This window comes from Lactuca virosa, chromosome 5, assembly GCF_052849685.1.
Source record: "Lactuca virosa cultivar CGN04683 chromosome 5, Lactuca_virosa_CGN04683_v6, whole genome shotgun sequence".
NCBI lineage: Eukaryota > Viridiplantae > Streptophyta > Magnoliopsida > Asterales > Asteraceae > Lactuca > Lactuca virosa.
In genome coordinates this window covers 263,895,291-263,914,949 of record NC_136430.1, presented here as the reverse complement: position 1 = coordinate 263,914,949, position 19,659 = coordinate 263,895,291, and the positions used below count along the sequence as shown (strand labels likewise).

General features: G+C 37.3%; 1 protein-coding gene across 1 annotated transcript; it reads right to left on the bottom strand.

The window, feature by feature from the left end:
* Positions 1 to 119: 119 nt before the first annotated feature.
* Positions 120 to 2,266, bottom strand: LOC145111300 (uncharacterized). The gene is made up of 4 exons (XM_079047592.1): positions 1,818 to 2,266; positions 1,268 to 1,365; positions 771 to 845; positions 120 to 501 (listed from the first exon to the last, which is right to left on the bottom strand). Exons 1-3 carry the CDS (start codon positions 2,074 to 2,076, stop codon positions 792 to 794), a joined length of 411 nt encoding a protein of 136 aa, XP_078903718.1. The 5' UTR covers positions 2,077 to 2,266; the 3' UTR covers positions 120 to 501; positions 771 to 791.
* Positions 2,267 to 19,659: the final 17,393 nt, after the last annotated feature.

Genomic DNA, 19,659 nt, shown 5'->3' with positions numbered 1-19,659 from the left:
ACCTACCCCCACTTCTATTCCATTCCTGTGTAGTACCAAAGGAGATTTTTTTTTTCTTTTTTAATTCTCATTAATCTCCATTCAATTCCATATTCGATTTATAATGACTTTGCTCTAGGTAAATTAAACGAAAAATAAAATTAAAGAGTAAATTTTCACAAACAACATTTTTTAACCGGAAAAGAAGCACAAATTAAACAACAAACATATGCCTACAATTCTTGCTAATCTTCTGGCTGCTTACCAATAAAATGATCGATTCATACTCCTTACTAAAAATGTTAATGTCATAAATGAATAACAAATTATTTGTTTAATTTTTTTTTCACAAAAACACCATTTAAAATGAATAGTGCATCACCCACTCATGACATTAACCCTAGTAAAAACACCAAGAGGTTCACAATCAGATTCCAAAAACCATGTAGATCGATCCGATTCAACCAACAAGTAAATTCATGTTATAAACATATCATGTTCAAAAGAGATCACGAAGGTGTTCTGCAAAAAAAACCAAATAAAAAACCAAATTCAAGAAACAAGAATCGATGATAATATTTGTTACACAAACTGGACAAGTTTTCGAGGGTTATTTTCAATAACAAGGATGAGGAGGGCATTTATGTCTTTTCCTCTCTGTCTGACACTCCCACTCTTTTGGATGGGATATTACTTTGCAACTTTTGTCCCATTGACATCAGTCACAATCCATGTCAAACGCAGTATAAAAGTCAAAGAATTAAGGGAATCCAAATTTTTGAAAAACCTACCTATCAAATCAAAAGCATATATTACACCCTTTGAGCTTTGGTGGATGAATCTTTTGCTCGTATGTCAACCTTGTCCTGGAATTAGATAAACTTCAAACAGTCATTACTTTTTAATTAACCAGATAGAGTTGTGGGGCCCACAAACATCCAAGGGAAAGCCAACTTAAGGTGTCCCAAATTCAAATTTTCCCTCAATTTATTTATTTTATTTTATTTTATTGCAAATTTCGTTTGTTTTTCAATAAATGTTGTATGGGCATACACAAATTATTTGAGAAACGACATACAAAAATTATTTTGAGAAAATGACACACAAAAATGATTTGAGAAAATGATGATACAACTAGAGAAAAGGAAAGAAAAAATAAATGAGTGCAAATTCATAGAAAGTTAGGACTTTTGAGTTTCTCTATTAAGTGAAAAACAAACACCCATATGTAGCTTTATGGATTACCTATTAAGTGTTAAGTCAAAGAAAAAAGAAAATAAAAGCTTACCATTCCCTTGCTTTCATAGTAATCATCAAGAGCCCATTGATATTTTGATTGATTCAATCCAAACCAATGTGCTACATGTTCATCTAAACTTGAATGTGCTGTCATATAAACATGCCATTAGTTCTTATGAAAATCCCAAAATAACATGTTTAAGGGATCATTCACTTTTGCAAATCAAGATGTTGTTTCTTGTTGACTTAATGCAGTTAAGGGTAGAAAGGAAAGCTATATAACAATCGTTCTTGCATAAAATCCATAATTACAACAATGAGGAATAGCAGATCAATGTGACATTTTTGTCCATCTTTTTGATCTTGTTAGTTCTTATTTGCCACCCAAATTTTCCCCCGTATATTGAAGTAAGATGTTATAAATCAAATCAAGTGAAATTGATCGGTAATTTGGCATGAAACATCAACAAATTGATGAATTAAGCATATACATTGTTGAAATCTAGTGAAACAAGTAGAAAATTGAAATCCGCCACAATTTTCGTATTCAATTCTAAATATCATGAAGTTCAAAAGTGAAGGGGAAATAAAAAAAGTACCATTCTGAACTTTGGCAACGGCATCCCAGAAAAGCGCGAGTTTCGATGGAGTGGATTTCCCGTACTGAACTGGCGGAGGCTGAACCAGAGGAGCGGATTTCACCGGCGTCAGTTGAACCGACGTAGGAGGAATATAATGTTTTTTCCGAGAATCGGAAACTGAGAAATGCGATGAATCGGAAGGGGTTACGAAGACGGTGTATGGGCCCATCTTTCCGATCGTCGGCGGAGGCGTCGCCGGTTGATTCATGGTGGACATTGTTAATAGAAGCAAAATTAGGAAGAGATGGTAGCTTTTCCGGTTGAATTCGAGGATTTCTGATGCAAAATTGGAGAGAATTGGGATTGGGTACGATGAGTAAGAAAGGGTTTTGCTTTGGAAGCATACAACGAGAGAGTTTAAGGGGGTTTAGTTTTAATGAATCTCTTTTGAGATAAAGGAGTTTTTTCCTCAACTTGTTTTACACTTTTTTAACGGAATCCACGAGACACTCGTTATGTTGTCACATGTAACATGTAATTAGTATGTCTAAGACAAAATTGCAAGAATGGTCCCTATGGTATATCGAAAATTGTCACTTTGGTCCAAACAGGTTTGGACTAGCATTAATGGTCCAGAACGTTTCATTTTGTTGCGACTTTGATCCATTTTGGTTTGATTTTTTATAAAATGACGATTTTACCCCTTTCTATTCGTTTTTTTGCTTTTTTTTATTTAATTGTTTTCCTAACTAAAAAATAAAAATAAAATAAAAAGAAGAGAATCTCTCTCTCTCACTCTCTCTCCCTCCCTCCCCCTCTCTCTCCCCCTCTCTCTCTCTCTCTCTCTCTCTCTCTCTCTTTCTCTCTCTCTCTCTCTCTCTCTCTCTCTCTCTAGCTAAGAGAACGTCACCACCCTCACTTTTTCCCCCAAGCTTCACCCTCACCGGAAAGATTGAACACCACCGGCAGAAGAGATGAACGCCACGAGATCGAAGCTCTGGCAGCAAAAATCTAACCCTAAAAGTTCTAGACTGCGACACACAGATCGAAGCTAGGCATTGTAACGGCGGCAACCTCTGAAAACCCTAGGGTTTCAAAAACGAGAATGGTGGCAGCCTCTGAAAACCTCAGGGTCTCAATCTTTCCTTCTTCAAACTCGATTGAAGCTAACCTGAGGGTTGTTTGATGGAGCCAAGAGGGTCGAGAAACAGTGGGGACGGTTTGAAACGGTGGTAGGGCTTGAGTTTTGTAAAGATGAAGCTTGTCGATTCTCAGGAAGGGGCAGAACTGAAACCATCGTTTGCAAACCCTCGTTACCCACCAACTCCAGCGGTGCTAGGGCTTGTGTTCTGTTCATCTTGTTGATTCTCAGGAGGCGGCGGTTCTGGTCTATGAGAGAGAAGAATAAGAAGAAGAAAAATGACGTTTCATATCCGTGCGAGAGAGAGAGAGAGAGAGAGAATCGATTTTTGGGTTTTGTGTGTCTGTGTTGAATCTGTTGAAAAATCGATGAATGTTTGTATTGATTTGTTAATGTTTTCTTCAGATTTCATGTGTTTGTGTGTTCATCTGATTTCGTGTATGTTTGTTCATCTGTGGGTGGTGGCGAATGGTGGTGGTGGCAGACTGTGGTGGTGGTTGCTAGAAAATCTGACTGGTGTTGGTGGTTACCGAAAAATCCGACTGGTGTTGGTGGTTGCCGGAAAATCCCCTGTTCTTTGAACTCATATGATGGAGGTGGTAGAAGGGGAAGAGGTTGTAGAAGTGGGGGGAGAGAGAGAGAGAGAGAGAGAGAGAGAAAGAGAGAGAGAGATTATATTTTATTTTATTTTTTATTTTTTTATTTTTTTAGTTAGAAAATAATTAAATAACAAAAAGAAAAAGCAAAAAACAAATGGAAAAGGGCAAATCCGTCATTTTTAGATTTTTTAAACTGATTTGGACCAAAACCGCAGCAAAATGAAAACTTTTGGACTATTAGTGTTAGTCCAAACTTGTTTGGCCCAAAGTAGCAATTTTGGACATACCACAGGAACCATTCTTGCAATTTTGTCTATGTCTAATGTCTTGACCATATAATTAGTATGTAACATGTAATTAGTATGTCTAATGTCTTGACCATATAATTCATATAATGAATTCCAATTTTGGTCTTTTCGTTTTACTCAAAATCACAATTTTCCATCCAAAATTTAAAATTGTCTTATTGTTGTTCTTAAGTTTTGATATAATCTTCGTATTCTATTCAAAATCTCAAGTTCAACCCAAACATTGAATTTTGAAGTAATATAAATGACCCCTATGGTTTGGTAAACTATGCACATATGGTCCAACTCAAAAAAAATGGACAAACTTGCTCTTTATGTTTTTTCGTTATTACATAAATTGACCCTCTGGCACACAGAGTCAAAAAAAAATTGTCGTTCAAAAGCCCTCACGTGCACACCATGTGAGGGTAAAATTGTCCATTAATGAACAGTTGGTGTTATAATGTTAGTTTGGTTATGGTTGTTGTTGTAATGGAAATGTGTTTGTTGTTGAAGCAATGGTATTTTGTTTGCAAAACATTATTGTGAATTTATAGCTACTTTTGTAAGAAAAAACATTTAATATTGACCATTTAATTGTCATTAGATATGCAACTAAAATGAATGTGCAATTTTGTTAGCATAATATGCACATATATTAGTGTGGTATGAAACAACATACAAAAGTTACACACAATTGTTTTAAACACATCCACGATGTTGATTCTTTAAAAAGCACTACAACAAAAGATTTTCTAGAAGTGTTTTCACAATAAAAAGAAAACCAATAAAAAGCAACATTATCTTACATTCTTAAACATAACAAAAGTTCAAGTGCCAACACACTTACACCATTGGTCCCTTCACATTGTCCTTCTTATTGGTCTTCCCGCATTTTCTTGATATCTCCCCTTGTACCTTGCAGCTTTTACAATTATGGCCCTTGTTGTTGCACTTGTTATAAGTCATTGTCACATACCTTCTTGACAACTTTTAACTTTGGTTCCTCCCTTCATCCACTGCTATTTTTCTTTTCTTTTTAGACCTACCAGCCTAAACTAATATGATTATAAGCAAGGTTGAAAGTATATAAGTAATTTGCAAGAAAATTGAAAAGGATTATACATGTCTACAATGTTTGGTGCAATTATAGTGGTGAGGCAGTTGGATGTTGGCCATATGTTTCTTGTATTTGTTGGTTCAGTCATGTAGTTATATATTTTTTTCCATGTTGTTAACCAATAACAAGAATTTACCTAGGTTTCAGGAACTCCAACTTCCAATCCATTATCCAACATGTCAAAAATTATAACTACTCCATGCTTGCATGGGATACCAGTGACCTCCCAGACCCTACAAAGGGCAAGGTATCTACTTTATATTTACCATAAAATGATCCATCTAAAGACCACTAATCGGATATTTGTCATTCCCATCAAATATAAACATGTATTGAGAAATATACTTTTTATGTAACACCCTGTTTTCCAGATCAGATCGATTTAGGGTTTCAAGGAGTCAAGACTTGGTTTTGGGGTAAAACCAAGGCTTAAGACCTGAGGCATAGGGAGGTCACGACGTGAGCAGTGATCAATTAAGATTCTGATTTAAACCGAGATCACGACGTGAGCATTAGGAGCTCACGACGTGAGATACGTTGCAGGCTTGCAGCCCAAACCCATGATCTTTTAGGGTTTCCTTTGTATTTAAACCCCATGAACCTCATTTTAGGGTTTCTAAACAACCTCTTTCGTCCTTAAACTCAGTAAAACCCTAACCCTAGCCTCTCTTTGTGATTCCTGAGCTTTTGGTGGAGTTTTAGTGGTTTAAAGAGGAAAAGATCACAATGGAAGCATAGTTTCAACTTGAAAGTTTCATTTGCAACCCTTAGCTACACTTCTGGACCAATGTGAGTAATAAAGATCCAAGATTTATGTTTCCTTGTTGCTAGATCTAAGGTTTTATGCATATTTATCCAAGATCTTAAGAGTTAGAGTGTTGAGACTCCATAAAGTTGGCAGCTTTATGGGCCCTTAGGGGTCCCTTTGTGTTTATATGTCATGGATATGAAGCTTGGAGGAGGTTTAAGTCCATGCTTGAGAAATTACTCCTTTTTTCTTCATAAATGACCTAGCTTAAGATCGAGTATTGTATTGGACATGCAAAACCTTAAAGCATCGATTTTTATTATCCTAGGAGTGTTAGGAAGCCTCCTGGAAAAGATTGAGTAGTGACTTAATGGATTGAGAGGTTTTTGGATCGAACTGGCACCCAGATGGATTTCACGATATGAGGATTATGCCTATCATATCATGAGGAATGATAGACCCGACTAGTTTGCCCTGTAGTAGCTCACGACGTGAGGCCATAGATGGTCACGTTGTGAGGGTCTGTCTGTTGACTTTCGTTGACCGTTGACTTTTTAACCAAGTTTGAATTTGGGTCAAACATGAGGACTTTGGGATATTGATTGAGTCTCTACATGGTTCTGGTGTTAGTGAATTTACGGGAACAAGAAGTGCTGAAAAAAAGGATCATATCGTTGTGTTCAGAGTTCTTCGATTCAGGTGAGTTTCGCCTCATTGTACCGTGGGTCGAAGGCACTAATGTCGGCCCACTATTTTTGGTTATCTTTAGTAGAGGGATACCATAAGTATTGCATATAGTCATATAGGATAGACTGAGGACACTTTATCTAGGCTTTCTTATCTGTTCCTCGTTTGGTTATGGCTCTAGAGTAGGATCACCTGTCTGGGTGTCTATCTCACCTCTGAGTATATACGGTTATGCATTCCCTGAATCGTTGGTAATTAGGATGTTGCTATGTTGTGGTGATTTATTAGGTCTGTATCCTCGTATATAGGATGTTGTTATGCGATAGTGGTTTGTTAAATTTCTGTTTGTCTGTACTATGTTCCTACTTGATCATTTCTTGTTTATATGTCGACATATGGTGGTAGTGGGTTGAGGCTTTACTGCTTTGTGCGTAAGCCAATAGACCGGAGGTATTCTATTCCGATGACTGAGTGGACCCGAGGGTATTTCAGTCCGATTACTGAGTTGACCCATTGTATATTGGAATTCCAATCCGATGATTATGGGTCGGGGTATTCCAACCGGAAGGTTGTGGGGCAGGGGTAATCCAACCAAAAGGTTGTAGACCCGTTAGGTAATGGGCATTCCAACCGGAAGGTTGTGGGCCAAGGGTAATCCAACCGGATGGTTGTGGACCCGATATTTGTTTCTTATATGTTTGTGTGTTGGTATTTTGGGGGAAACTCACTAAGCTTCGTACTTACCTAGTTGTTTATTGTTTTAGGTATCATCGGTTATCGTGGGAAGGCGAAGGCGTGACTGTACACATTCATCATCATTAATGAAGATTTCGTGTTTTAAATATTACTCTGATTTTAAATAAATATATTTGGAATAAACATTTGCTCAATAATGGATTTATAATTGGGGAAGTTTTACTTAAATAAAAATGAAAATTTTTGGTAGCGAAAATGGGACGTTACAAGTTGGTATCAGAGTCATGGTTTGAGCGAATTGGAGGAACACTTGTGTGAATCCAGTCTCAAAATAGGATCCGAGAGTTTTTGCAAAATGTTTTTGAAAAATAATTTATAATAAAAGGGTTGGTTTAAGGACATGGGTTCGGTCTCTTTTCATGTTCTTGTTTGATTGTTGGCTTGGGATCGGGAACGTGGACCTTGATCTAACTTTGGTTTTACAGGAAGATGCGGTGTGTATAGTCAGCCAGAGCCTGAACAGGATAGTTGTTCCCAAAATACCCATACTTGTTATGTTTTTTGCGTTTGATTTTTCTGATATATGTGATGGGTTTTAAGCATAAGAACAATCCTATGTGCTCATACAAACCCTAATGCTTTGGATCTAGGTTTCTCTATTGTACATGCAATGAATCCAAGACTTACAAACCCTAGATCTATCAAACAAGAACTGAAATAAGGGTTTAGTAATTACCTTTGATTGTTATATAGCAATAACAATCAATCCTTGCTTTGATTGGCTTCAAAAAGCTTAGTGCCTCAAGTGTTGCACCTCTAATGGAGTCATAAACACCACTAAGCAACTTGGATGAAGAGGGAGGAGAGAGGAGGCACCAAAAACGGCTGGAAACCCTAAAGGATTACTTGTTTACGTTTTTGGGGCTTAAGGGTCCTTTATATACATGTAGGCTATTAGGGTTTACAACTAGGAAACCCTAATCTGGCCTAAGCAGCCCATGGACTCCTTTAACATATCCCTTGGACGATTTCTAATGGGCTTCCCATAGAATTCGTCCAACCTATATATTATTAGGTGATCCATAGCCCAATCGTAATTATCTTATAATTACAAATCCAGTCCCCTAAGTTTAACTAATCTCTTTTAGCCACAAAATTAATTCTTAATTAATTCTTGACTAATATTAATTAAACTATATGATTTCTCCTTTAATATATTATTCTTATAATATATTAATAAATCATAATTAAACCTTTCTCTCCTTAATTCATCCTACATATTGCTATGGTGAAGGCAACCCAAAAGGACCATGCTCATAATCGGGTCAAGTACATACCAAAATAGTTATGGACTTAGACACTAATCTAACAGTCTCCCACTTGGATAAGTCTAATAACTATTCCGCGTATGACTTCAGAACCTGATCAGCAATCGTAGCTTCCAAAAGCTGCTGTCAACTCTGATCTTATCAGATACGCGTGTCCTTTAGATAAGGGATTATATATTCCTCCATTCTACAAGATATCGTATAGACATGAGACATGGATTGAAATCATTCTCTCAGTCTATGTGTCGTTTCCCGATTTCCGATTTATGACGACTGACTAATTGAACAAATCAAATCAGTCCTGGCCCGGCCGAGCACTTTCCTTTGTCATCACTAAATCATCGAGGGGCCCACAGATATCGCTTTTATCCCACATTGGGTAAAAGGAATGGATAAACTTTGACTCAAATGCTTGCTTGCACCTACTAATCGAATCACACACAACAATAAGTTTTATAACACCAAGTTACTAGTGTGTTTACTTATCATCAATGTGCAACCGACCAGCAAATAACAACTCACACGTCTCGGTTTCAAGAATATACAATGTTATCGTCTCACCAATCACTCGTGATAAAACCATGAAGTGATTCAAGTGAGCGTGGGTTTAATCCAATACTTTAATCTTATCAAAGCACTCATGAACTCTGCAGCAAACTTGTGCTATGTCTAAACACTTTAGACAATCTACAGACAGATTCATGACAGTCTTCCTTCATACCTACTTCCAACGTATGACCGACTGTGGAGGTTCGAATAACCTAGTTATTCTGGAAGTCAAAACATGCAAAATGAAACGCAATAATAATATTAATCCTATATGGTCCCAAAACTTTTGAGCGTAAATAAAAACACTTTTATTTAAACACCATATTGATTACTCATTATTCATTGCTTACTGTTTCAGAAAATCAACTTATTACTCGAATTATAACCACAATTGTCCCATGTTCCAAGCATACACACTTTGGTTTCCTATGGTCCATACTTTATGAAATAGATCAATTGAAAACTTTTCCAATGAAACTCATTTCACAATCCCCAATCCTTATTATTAGTATAAGAATACCAAATTCTTGCCACTTTTAGAATATGTCAGATTCTAACATTTTATGTAATGATTCTTTCGTAATGTCATAGCACAAAAGTCACCAAGACCCGGCTAATGAAATTACAAGGTATTCTATCGGAAATTGTTACAAGACAATTCCATAGACGTGAAGTCTCACATTCAAAGTACATTCCTTTGAACATCCTTCTCGCATAAAAGTTTCTAATCTAGACATATTTCTTAATATCCAACTCCCATTAATGGAAACATTTCCATATTTTCCATATGACAACTCATTCTTAATAGAATCTTATCTATTCATAATAATGTCAATATAGTCCATCCAATACTATACTTCCAACTACTCACAAGTGACAAATCCTTAGTGAACCTCAGATCGTCCTTTGATAGTTGTTTAATTATTTTAGTCAAAACCAGTTCTAGTCCCTTTTCCCTCTTAATGCCCTAGGCATTTGGAAAATTTTAGAATGGTCAAATATTATAGCATATGCAATCGATCCTATACCCTAAGCGTATTGGACACGATGCATAATGTCTCACATAAAGACATGATACTTCATCATCCTTCTGCCATAATATTTTATGTGCCCTGTTCCCACAATTCGAACTATGAAGAGGGATGTCATAATCATAATCGAATTTTGAGAATGCACTATGCATCCTTGACTAAATTTATTAACATTTCTCGATCTAAGCTTTAGAATTTTGAAACGAAGTATAATATTCTCTCCCTTAATTATAGCAAATCAACTTTTCAACCCTTGCAACTTTGCAAAATGAATCTTTGTTTTCTATAATTAATATTGCTAACTTGCAATACTTACCATAATAATCATGCTCCCACTAACATGATGATTATTTTCTTACCAGGATAACACTTATGCTCCCACTAGCTTTGACATGTATTCAGAAAACAATTGAACTTCTAGAAAACAATGCTTATTGAATTCCTTAAGTTCATATTTCTAATACCTAATGCTTTGATAAGCCTTTATCTAATATTTTTAAGCTCATACACCTTTGCCTTAGATAGCTCACATGTGTGTCTAAACAATTCAGAATTTATGTTACTAAGTCCCAAATGTTCAGATCAATTGCCAAATCTCACAATTCGAACTATGAAAAGGGATGCCGTAATCATAATCGAATTTGAGAATACAATTTTCACAATTGCTATCTTCTTAAAATCTCTCTTAGTGAAAGCATTTCCTCACAATCATTTTCATGAAGGAGGAAAACCTTATGACACTTAGATTTTATGATGTATGTGTTCCTATCCATGTGAATTTGTCAAAACGAAAGTTTGCGACAAATCCAAAACCATATGGACTGAACTTGTTCAATCTTGATTTCTTGCCTCATGGTAACATGAATGCCCACCATGTCTTCCAAGCAACTCACCCTTTCATATCAATGTACTTTCCATTGATCAAGGTGCTTTGTCTTTATGCATTCAAATGAGAACTCATAGAACTCACACGCATAATTAACTCAATTGGAATGGCACAGAAAAAGAGTATGTCATCCACGATAGGCTTTAAACCTCAAGTCGTGTGCTAGTGATGATCAACTAGGTTTACTCTTGATTTGTTCTTGAAACTTTTCAAGACCATTAAGACTCCCACTGACTCCTTGACATATAAGATTCTCTTGTCAAGAAACATTTCTTGACAAACAAATATTCAAGAGTTAGTGTAGCCTTTTGTCAAGTTTAACACTTCACACAATTGGTCCTGGTTGGTCTTTGTCTTATCCAAGACATCACAACTTACCAATTTCAAATGTGCAAGAATAAGAAAACTTTTCCAAATTCCACATTTGTCGAGTGTTATAAACCTACTTAAGACTTGTCACTCATGTCAGAATCTTGACTCTAAGACTTGATATTGGAGCGAAGTATGATTGACTTCTTGATTTAACCATTTCTACAATTATCGATTCCTCTTCTTAGACATGCAATTTCACTAAGACTCACTTAGAGGATCAATTGAGATATGGTTCTTAATCATTAAGACTTATCATAAAACACAATAAAAGGTACTCTCCCTTCTTCTTAGAATAGAGAAACTTTTATCTTTCTGCCTACTTGATTCTTCTTATTCGTTCTGCTATTGATTGAAACTCTTTCAATCAACTCAGAATTATACTTAATCTTATAAGTATAATCATATTTACTAAACTTTAGTAAATCATGACGAATATCTTTATCACTCTTGTGGTGGACTTGATCAACGCACAACCTAGTGTACTCGATCTCCTGGTCCTTCTCTTGACACTTTGCCAAAGAATTAGTCTAATTTCCAAAATATAAAGTTTCTCATTCATCACGCAACCAAGTTGTATGATTCCAAGTTTCTGTCCAATTGAAACTTGGGCGATGAGAATCTTCCTTTATTTGGCAAATCCTCGACATTTCACAAATAACATAATCAAGAATCACATCCAATTCAACATTGCTAAAATTAGAAATACATAAACATCCATTTTCACATATGTCATTGCAAGGATAAATAAATAGGACGAAATCAAAATTCATTTTATTGCGGAAAAACTTGTCCTTACAATGCAATTCAAATGAAAACTATGCTATTTTAATTTCTAAGCAATCTATTCTAACTCTAAAGTAGTAGCTCAAAAATCCGATCTTCAAGCAATGCGATCGAAATCCATTTCTTCACGATCAGATTCAGCTTACTTCTTCCCTTAAGCTTCCTCTCTTTTCTTCGATCCTACAAAACATCAAAATGTAATCTTATCACATCATGTATTGAAAATCAAAGAATAGGAACTTATAGAGTTATTTATTGGATTTTACTTGAAGTAGAGCCATACGTCTTGACTCTCCCATCTCTTAGATCTCTCAGGTAAACAGGGCAGCTTCGTCTCCAATGCCCCTTCTCTTGGCAGTAGAAGCAGATGGACTCTTTTGGAATGACACAAGGAACTATCTCAGAATTTACCTTTTCTGGATTACCAATGTCACCATTTTCAATGTCCATTGAAGTTTGGGAGTTTGATTTGCCAGACAAATTTGCTCGATCAGCACACCAAATCATTTCTGATTCAGCAGCTATAAGCAAATAGGTCAAATCAATGAGGGTCACGTCATGGTGCATTATATAGTACTCTCTAACGAACTCACTATATGATTCAGGAAGTGACTGAAGAACCCAGTCAACATTTATGAGATATCGACACCCATCATCCTTAACCTATCAATGTGTGACTTCATCTCTAAGATGTGTGCACACACAGGTTTCCCATCTTCGTGTTTACTTGCCAACACAAGCCTTTGAACTTGTGGGTTAGGGAGAATAATTGGAGGAGGTGGAGGAAGTGAAGCATGACTCTCATTTCCTTGATCGTATCGTGGAACGTCATCTTCATTTGGAAAGCTTGTTCCAAGGGACTTGGGAAGACCATTGTAAGATTTAGACATCTACAAAACGGGAGAAAAATCAAGTTAGTTGATAAGAATCCTTGATGTAACACCCAAATGAAACATCAAGGCTAGGATCCAACACAACATTCTACAACCTAGAAGAGGGATGCCGTAATTTAGTTGCAGAATATTTGAAGGTAGGTAAATGACGATTTACCAATTCCCACCATGAAAAACGAAAAAGAAATTTAAGTTTTAAATGAATTGAAACTCCTAGATATTTTGAGAATCATTGAACTTTTCAATGGCATGTTTAATCTCGATTATGCCCTTCTATTTGTGACTGGGATGCCGATGATCACAAACAAGGTGTGAATAACCATATGAATCATGTGGTGCACCCAATTGCTACTATCACCTAATCAATGTTCCGGTTAGCCACACACGCTCCACTAACGTTTGACAAGGGTACGAAATGTAATTCCATGGATTAGCATACAAATTCACATTTTTCCCTAAAGTAACTAAGATTAGGAATTTGTAAAAGCATTTAGTTACTTTGTACTTCATTATACTTATAATGGAAGGTTTCGTCCTATCCTACCCGTTCGGCTAATGACCCTCCACTAGTCAAGAGTACGGTGGGTAAGAGTGGATACCCATTCAATCGCCATTTTATAGGCAAATTCCTTAAACACCCCTTATAGACCAACTTCGTGAATGAGGCCTACTAACGGTAAGACTGACTCTTTACTCATATATATAATATTAGACTTTTAATGTTACATATATATAGTATAGGGTGTATTTTACACTTTTAAAATACTAGGTGGTTTTATTAACTTTCTCTTTTAATTAAACTTTTAATTAACTTAACAAAACCATGAGGGTGTAATTTGAACTTTTCAAAATACAAGAGTTTTAGAATTTAAATATTACATAATTAAACTATTAATCAAAATTTTAAATTCCAAAACTTGAGGGCAAGTTTTGAAACATTTCAAAACATTAGGTTTTAGAATTTAAATATTTCAACATTAAACTCTTAATCAAAATTTTAAATTCCAAAACTTGAGGGCAAGTTCTGAATCTTTTCAAAACATTAGGGTTTAACTATTTAAATTTCAAAAACAAAACTTTTAAGTTCAAATTTAAACTATAAAACCTAAAGGGAGTAATTTGAAACTATTCAAACTTACCAGGGATCAAATAACAAATAATGTAAATCAAACAATCAATTTAGTGATTATCTATATTTGACCTAATCCAATTTTAGTCACAAGATAATTACCAAATAATTTGAATAATCTATATTTATCATATAAAGAAACTCTTATTCAAAAGATTTGAAGTTATCTTTTGTTTTGATAAGGATAATCATTTACATACAATAAAATTCGGATTTTATTATCAAAAAACGATTTTGGCATCAATCCTACAGCAAAACAGCAAGTAAATCCCGAAATATACTCTGTCAGACTCCCGGACTCGCCGAGTCAGTCCTGAACTCGCCGAGTAGGGCCAACTCGCTGAGTCCAGATACTGACTCGCCGAGTTGAGTCGGGCAGAGGCAAAAAAAATTGATTTTCAGCAGAAAAACGACAATTGCATCACATACAACAGAAACCAATCAAGGCTCTGATACCACTGATGGGTTTTAAGCATAAGAACAATCTTATGTGCTCATACAAACCCTAATGCTTGGATCTAGGTTTCTCTATTGTACATGCAATGAATCCAAGACTTACAAACCCTAGATCTATCAAATAAGAACTGAAATAAGGGTTGAGTAATTACCTTTGATTGTTATATAGCAATAACAATCAATCCTTGCTTTGATTGGCTTCAAAAAGCTTAGTGCCTCAAGTGTTGCACCTCTAATGGAGTCACAAACACCACTAAGCAACTTGGATGAAGAGGGAGGAGAGAGGAGGCACCAAAAACGGCTGGAAACCCTAAAGGATTACTTGTTTACGTTTTTGGGGCTTAAGGGTCCTTTATATACATGTAGGCTATTAGGGTTTACAACTAGGAAACCCTAATCTGGCTGCTTAGGCCCTAAGCAGCCCATGGACTCCTTTAACATATCCCTTGGATGATTTCTAATGGGCTTCCCATAGAATTCGTCCAACCTATATATTATTAGGTGATCCATAGCCCAATCGTAAATATCTTATAATTACAAATCCAGTCCCCTAAGTTTAATTAATTTCTTTTAGCCACAAAATTAATTCTTGACTAATATTAATTAAACTATATGATTTCTCCTTTAATATATTATTCTTATAATATATTAATAAATCATAATTAAACCTTTCTCTTCTTAATTCATCCTACATATTGCTATGGTGAAGGCAAGCCAAAAGGACCATGCTCATAATCGGGTCAAATACATACCAAAATAGTTATGGACTTAGACACTAATCCAATAATATGGACTGTTAGAAAAGCATGCTAATGGATAAGGTTCTTTAGAAATTGTTGAATAGAAGTGCCTGATTTCAATACTGTCGTATGATATAGGGAGTTGCTTGCTATATGCTAGTTGATTGTGTGATTTCTACGTATATGTTGATTAGTTGTATATGGTCGGGATTGAATAGCCGTAGAATGATCGAATTGGCCTTACTTCACGTTCCTTGTTTGGTTGTGGATTTAGGGCAGAGTTGATTATTCGACAGTCTATCTGACCCCGTATTGTGTACAAAAAGCATTCAAAAAAGCAACTAGTGGTGCGGGAGCGAGGGTAATCCTAGGAAGAGTTCCTAGGAAGTTAGTTGTAGCTCGCAGGAGAAGTGGGTGTTAGTATACCTAGGATTGGCTTAATGCAGTGACCTAGAACCTTGGGATGAATTCTGAATCAACTACGGATAGGTGTGGAAGGTAGTATGGGCTCGTACTACTGAAAGCACATGATCCATATGAGATTCAGGAAGAATTTTGAGGCTACTAAGGAACTAATGGGAGTAGGACTTGGTGTGTTGAGCACTGTGTTGTGATATCTGATCTTTCCTTGGTATATTTTCAGTATTACGACTATTGAAGGTTCAGGATTACAAGCCGGCGGCACTGGAAGGGCAGGTATGAGTGAGGAAGAGATTCGTGGGATCATTGATGCAGGAGCGGCCGAAGCGATCAGGGAGGCTACTCTAGAGTTGTTTGGGTTGGTCAAGACCGCCATGTTTAATCTATTCGATGATCGTTATGTTACACTTTCTGAGGTTGTTGTTTCTGCAGCTACTGCGGTTGTTGCTGCCATTGGGGTTCGAGGAGAGAGAGCTTTCTAGTACCGGGAATTAGACAATACGAAGCCCCCGTAGTTTGATGGGGTCTCAGAACCGATTATGGCGATGAGATGGTTCTATGATGTGGAGGGTTGTTTATTCACGTGTTCATGTCCGAATGATCAGAAGGTCAAGTGTGCCATAAACCTTCTCAGGTTAGGGGAAAGGGATTAGTGGAGAGTGGTGACTGGTTCTTACACTCCTGATTAAATGGTTGCAGTGACTTGGAAGTAGTTCTCAGAGATGTTCTGTACAAGTTATGTTCCTCTAGTGGAGAGGATGAGACTGACCCAGGAGTACCTGGATCTGAGACAGATGACCGAGTCGGTGACGGAGATCACCAAGATGTTCACTGAGAGGGCTTGTTCAGTCCTGAGTCCACTGCTTCGGAGCAGGCTCAGATGACTTTGTACTTGAGCATGCTCAAGACGGATTTTCAAACGTTTATGTCTACCCAGTGATACAATATCATCTCCAAGCTTCAGGATGCCGTGAGGAGGTGAAAGATTGAGGTAGAGACCCAAACGAGGGATTAGCATCAGGCTCCGAATCAGTCCCAGCCTACAGTGAAGCGGTTCAAGTCCTCCGGTCGGAGTTCGGGATCTGTTGGAGGGAGGTGCAGATCTTTCATATGTAACAGGTGTGGCGAGGAGGGTCATTTTGGAAGAGACTATAGAGGAGTGCGTGATTTTGTTTTCATTGCGGTCAGGAAGGCCACATCAGAGCTCATTGTCCTTTTCTCGTTTTCGGTGAGGTGATGGACCCTACACCCCTAGCTTGGCAGTTACCTGACGGTCGACATGGGACGGCCAGAGTCCTGAGGTTGAGAGTTGAGTTGGTAGTTCTTCTGTATAGAAATTATGGTGGTATTGGTATTCGTCTGTAATTTCTGTCTATGTTTCAAGTTCAGTTTTAATCTTGGATGACCAGTTAAACGGAATTATCTTATTTATCTTTGTTTAAATTGATCTCTTGTTATGCATGGATTAATTATCTCTGTCCTCGATTGTATGCGAGTTGGAATTTGTGAATGTGGTGTGGGTTCAGATTCTCATGTGTATGTGGATATCGGTAGTTGGGATCAAGTATGGGTATCTAAGTATTGGGAAGTTGTTAGACTCTAGCATATCTCAAGTGGGGGAGAGTGGAACCTCGTATCCAGGAAGACCTTGTTACAAGGTTCGGTTATCAGTTGAATTTCTCTAGGTTCTAGACTTTCGCGCAATTGTTGAATCTTTCGGTTTCACGTTAAGATCATCGTCAGCTGTTAGATTTCCCTTCTAGTCGTATTAGTTTTAGTTGTGGCATCATATGTAGGGTGTGCTTGTGCTTTAGAGTCTAGGGTGTTAGGATCCCAATTTGAGGGTTATGATGAAGGCTTCCTTGTCTGTTCTTGTTTGATTAGGGCTTGGAAGTCCGAGTCACGGCCCGAAGACCTGGTAGGATCAGTTAAGTCTTGTTGAACCTGAGTGTTTTTATTGGTTATTAGATCGGGGGTACGCCCGAGTGTTGTTGTTGGTTATTGGATTGGGGGTAGACCCGAGTGTTGTTGTTGGTTATCGGATCGGAGGTAGGCCCGAGTGCTGTTGTTGGTTATTGGATCGGGGGTAGGCCCGAGTGCGGTGGTTGGTTAGTGGATGGAAGGTAAGCCCGAGTGCTGTTATCGGTTAGTGGATAGTGGGTAAGCTTGTATGCTGTTAGTAGGTAGCAGAGTAGGGCTGTTAGATCCAAGTAGGAGCCCGGTCTAGATTGTATGTGATTGTTGGGTTCCCTTATGTTAGTGCATTTCATGTGGGGTTAGTATAGCGGCAATTGTCCGAGTAGATTTAGGACCGATAAAATCTGTGGAGACCTTGGCCGGGTTAGGCTGGAAGTCTCGTGAAGTATAAATGACAATGGGGTGGCTCAGTTTACCTAAGGATTGTTCGCGATTTCGGGACCTGGAGGTTCTAGTCTGAAAAGTGTATTCTTCTCTTGCGAATTAACGATGATTGTGGGGAATTGTTATCATCAGGTTGCTTCTCCCTTGTAAGTAGTTGTGTCTCTAGCCATTGGAGTCTCTACTAAAATTAGCTTATGAGTCTGGCTTTGGATCTTGAATGTTATGGGTGCGAGTCGTGGCTTTCAGGCAATACCAAACTGTGTTAGAGGAGTCGGGTTGGAAGGACCCTCAAAGGGTAATTTCTAGAATGGGAGCAAAAAGAGATTTCGAGGACGAAATCGAATTTAAGTGGGGGAGAATTGTAACACCCCGTTTTCCAGATCGGATCGATTTAGGGTTTCAATGAGTCAAGGCTTGGTTTTGGGGTAAAACCCAGGCTCACGACGTGAGCCATAGGGAGGTCACGATGTGATCAGTGATTAGTTAAGATTCTGATTTAAACTGAGCTCACAACATGAGCATTAGGAGCTCACGACGTGAGATACATTGCAGCCCAAGCCCATGATCTTTTAGGGTTTCCTTCGTATTTAAACCCCATGAACCTCATTTTAGGGTTTCTAAACAGCCTCTGTGACATCCCCTAATTTCTCGGCCAGAAAAGACCGATTTAATTTATGCTTTTTAAAATAAAATCAGAGAAATCTTTTTAAAAGATGTTGCAGAATTAGTCCCCAAAACAAAACATAATAAAAGTTTGTCAAAACCTTTCTTTAAGAATTATATAATTTCCTTTTATATTAAAACCTTGGGATGTCATGTTCCGATACAAATCAAAAGCATAAACAAGACATTATAAGCCTTACACCAGTTATTTATAACTACTGGCCTATAATCCAAAAATCACTCATCATCATCATCCGACTATGCTCGGGGTCCTCTACCTGTAATATAAACAGCTGAGTGGGTCAGGCTTGGAAGCCTAGTGAGCATATAGGGTTTTCAACCCACAATAAATAATAAACTCTTTAAGTTTATCAATCAACAAATAAGTTAACAATTTCATCAACCAAAAACAACCCTAATTACCCATTCCCGTTATCCTCACCTTACGTCCCTAAAACAACTATCACACGGGACCTAGCCTAAGGATTTTCATTAGGGGTGACAACTTTGCTTCGGGGGTTCCTCAGCAATTATGTCAAATAAGGCAACCTACATGGTGACAACACTGCTTTCCTCAGCAATTTATGTCAAACAAGACAACCTAACACAAAACAACCAATAAGGTGACAACATTGCTTTCCTCAACAATCTATGTCAAATAAGGCAAACACCGGGGTGACAACATTGCTTTTCCCTCAGCAATTTATGTCAAATAAAACAACCAATAATAGGTGACAACATTGCTTTCTTCAGCAATTTATGTCAAATAAGACCACCTGACATAAAACAATCAGTATGGTGACAACATTGCTTTCCCTCAACAATTTATGTCAAATAAAACGAACACCTGGATGACAACATTGCTTTCCCTCAACAATTTATGTCAAATAAAACAAACATCGGGGTGACAACATTGTTTTCCTTCAACAATTTATGTCAAATAGGCACGAAGTCACATCGTCGCCAAGGTT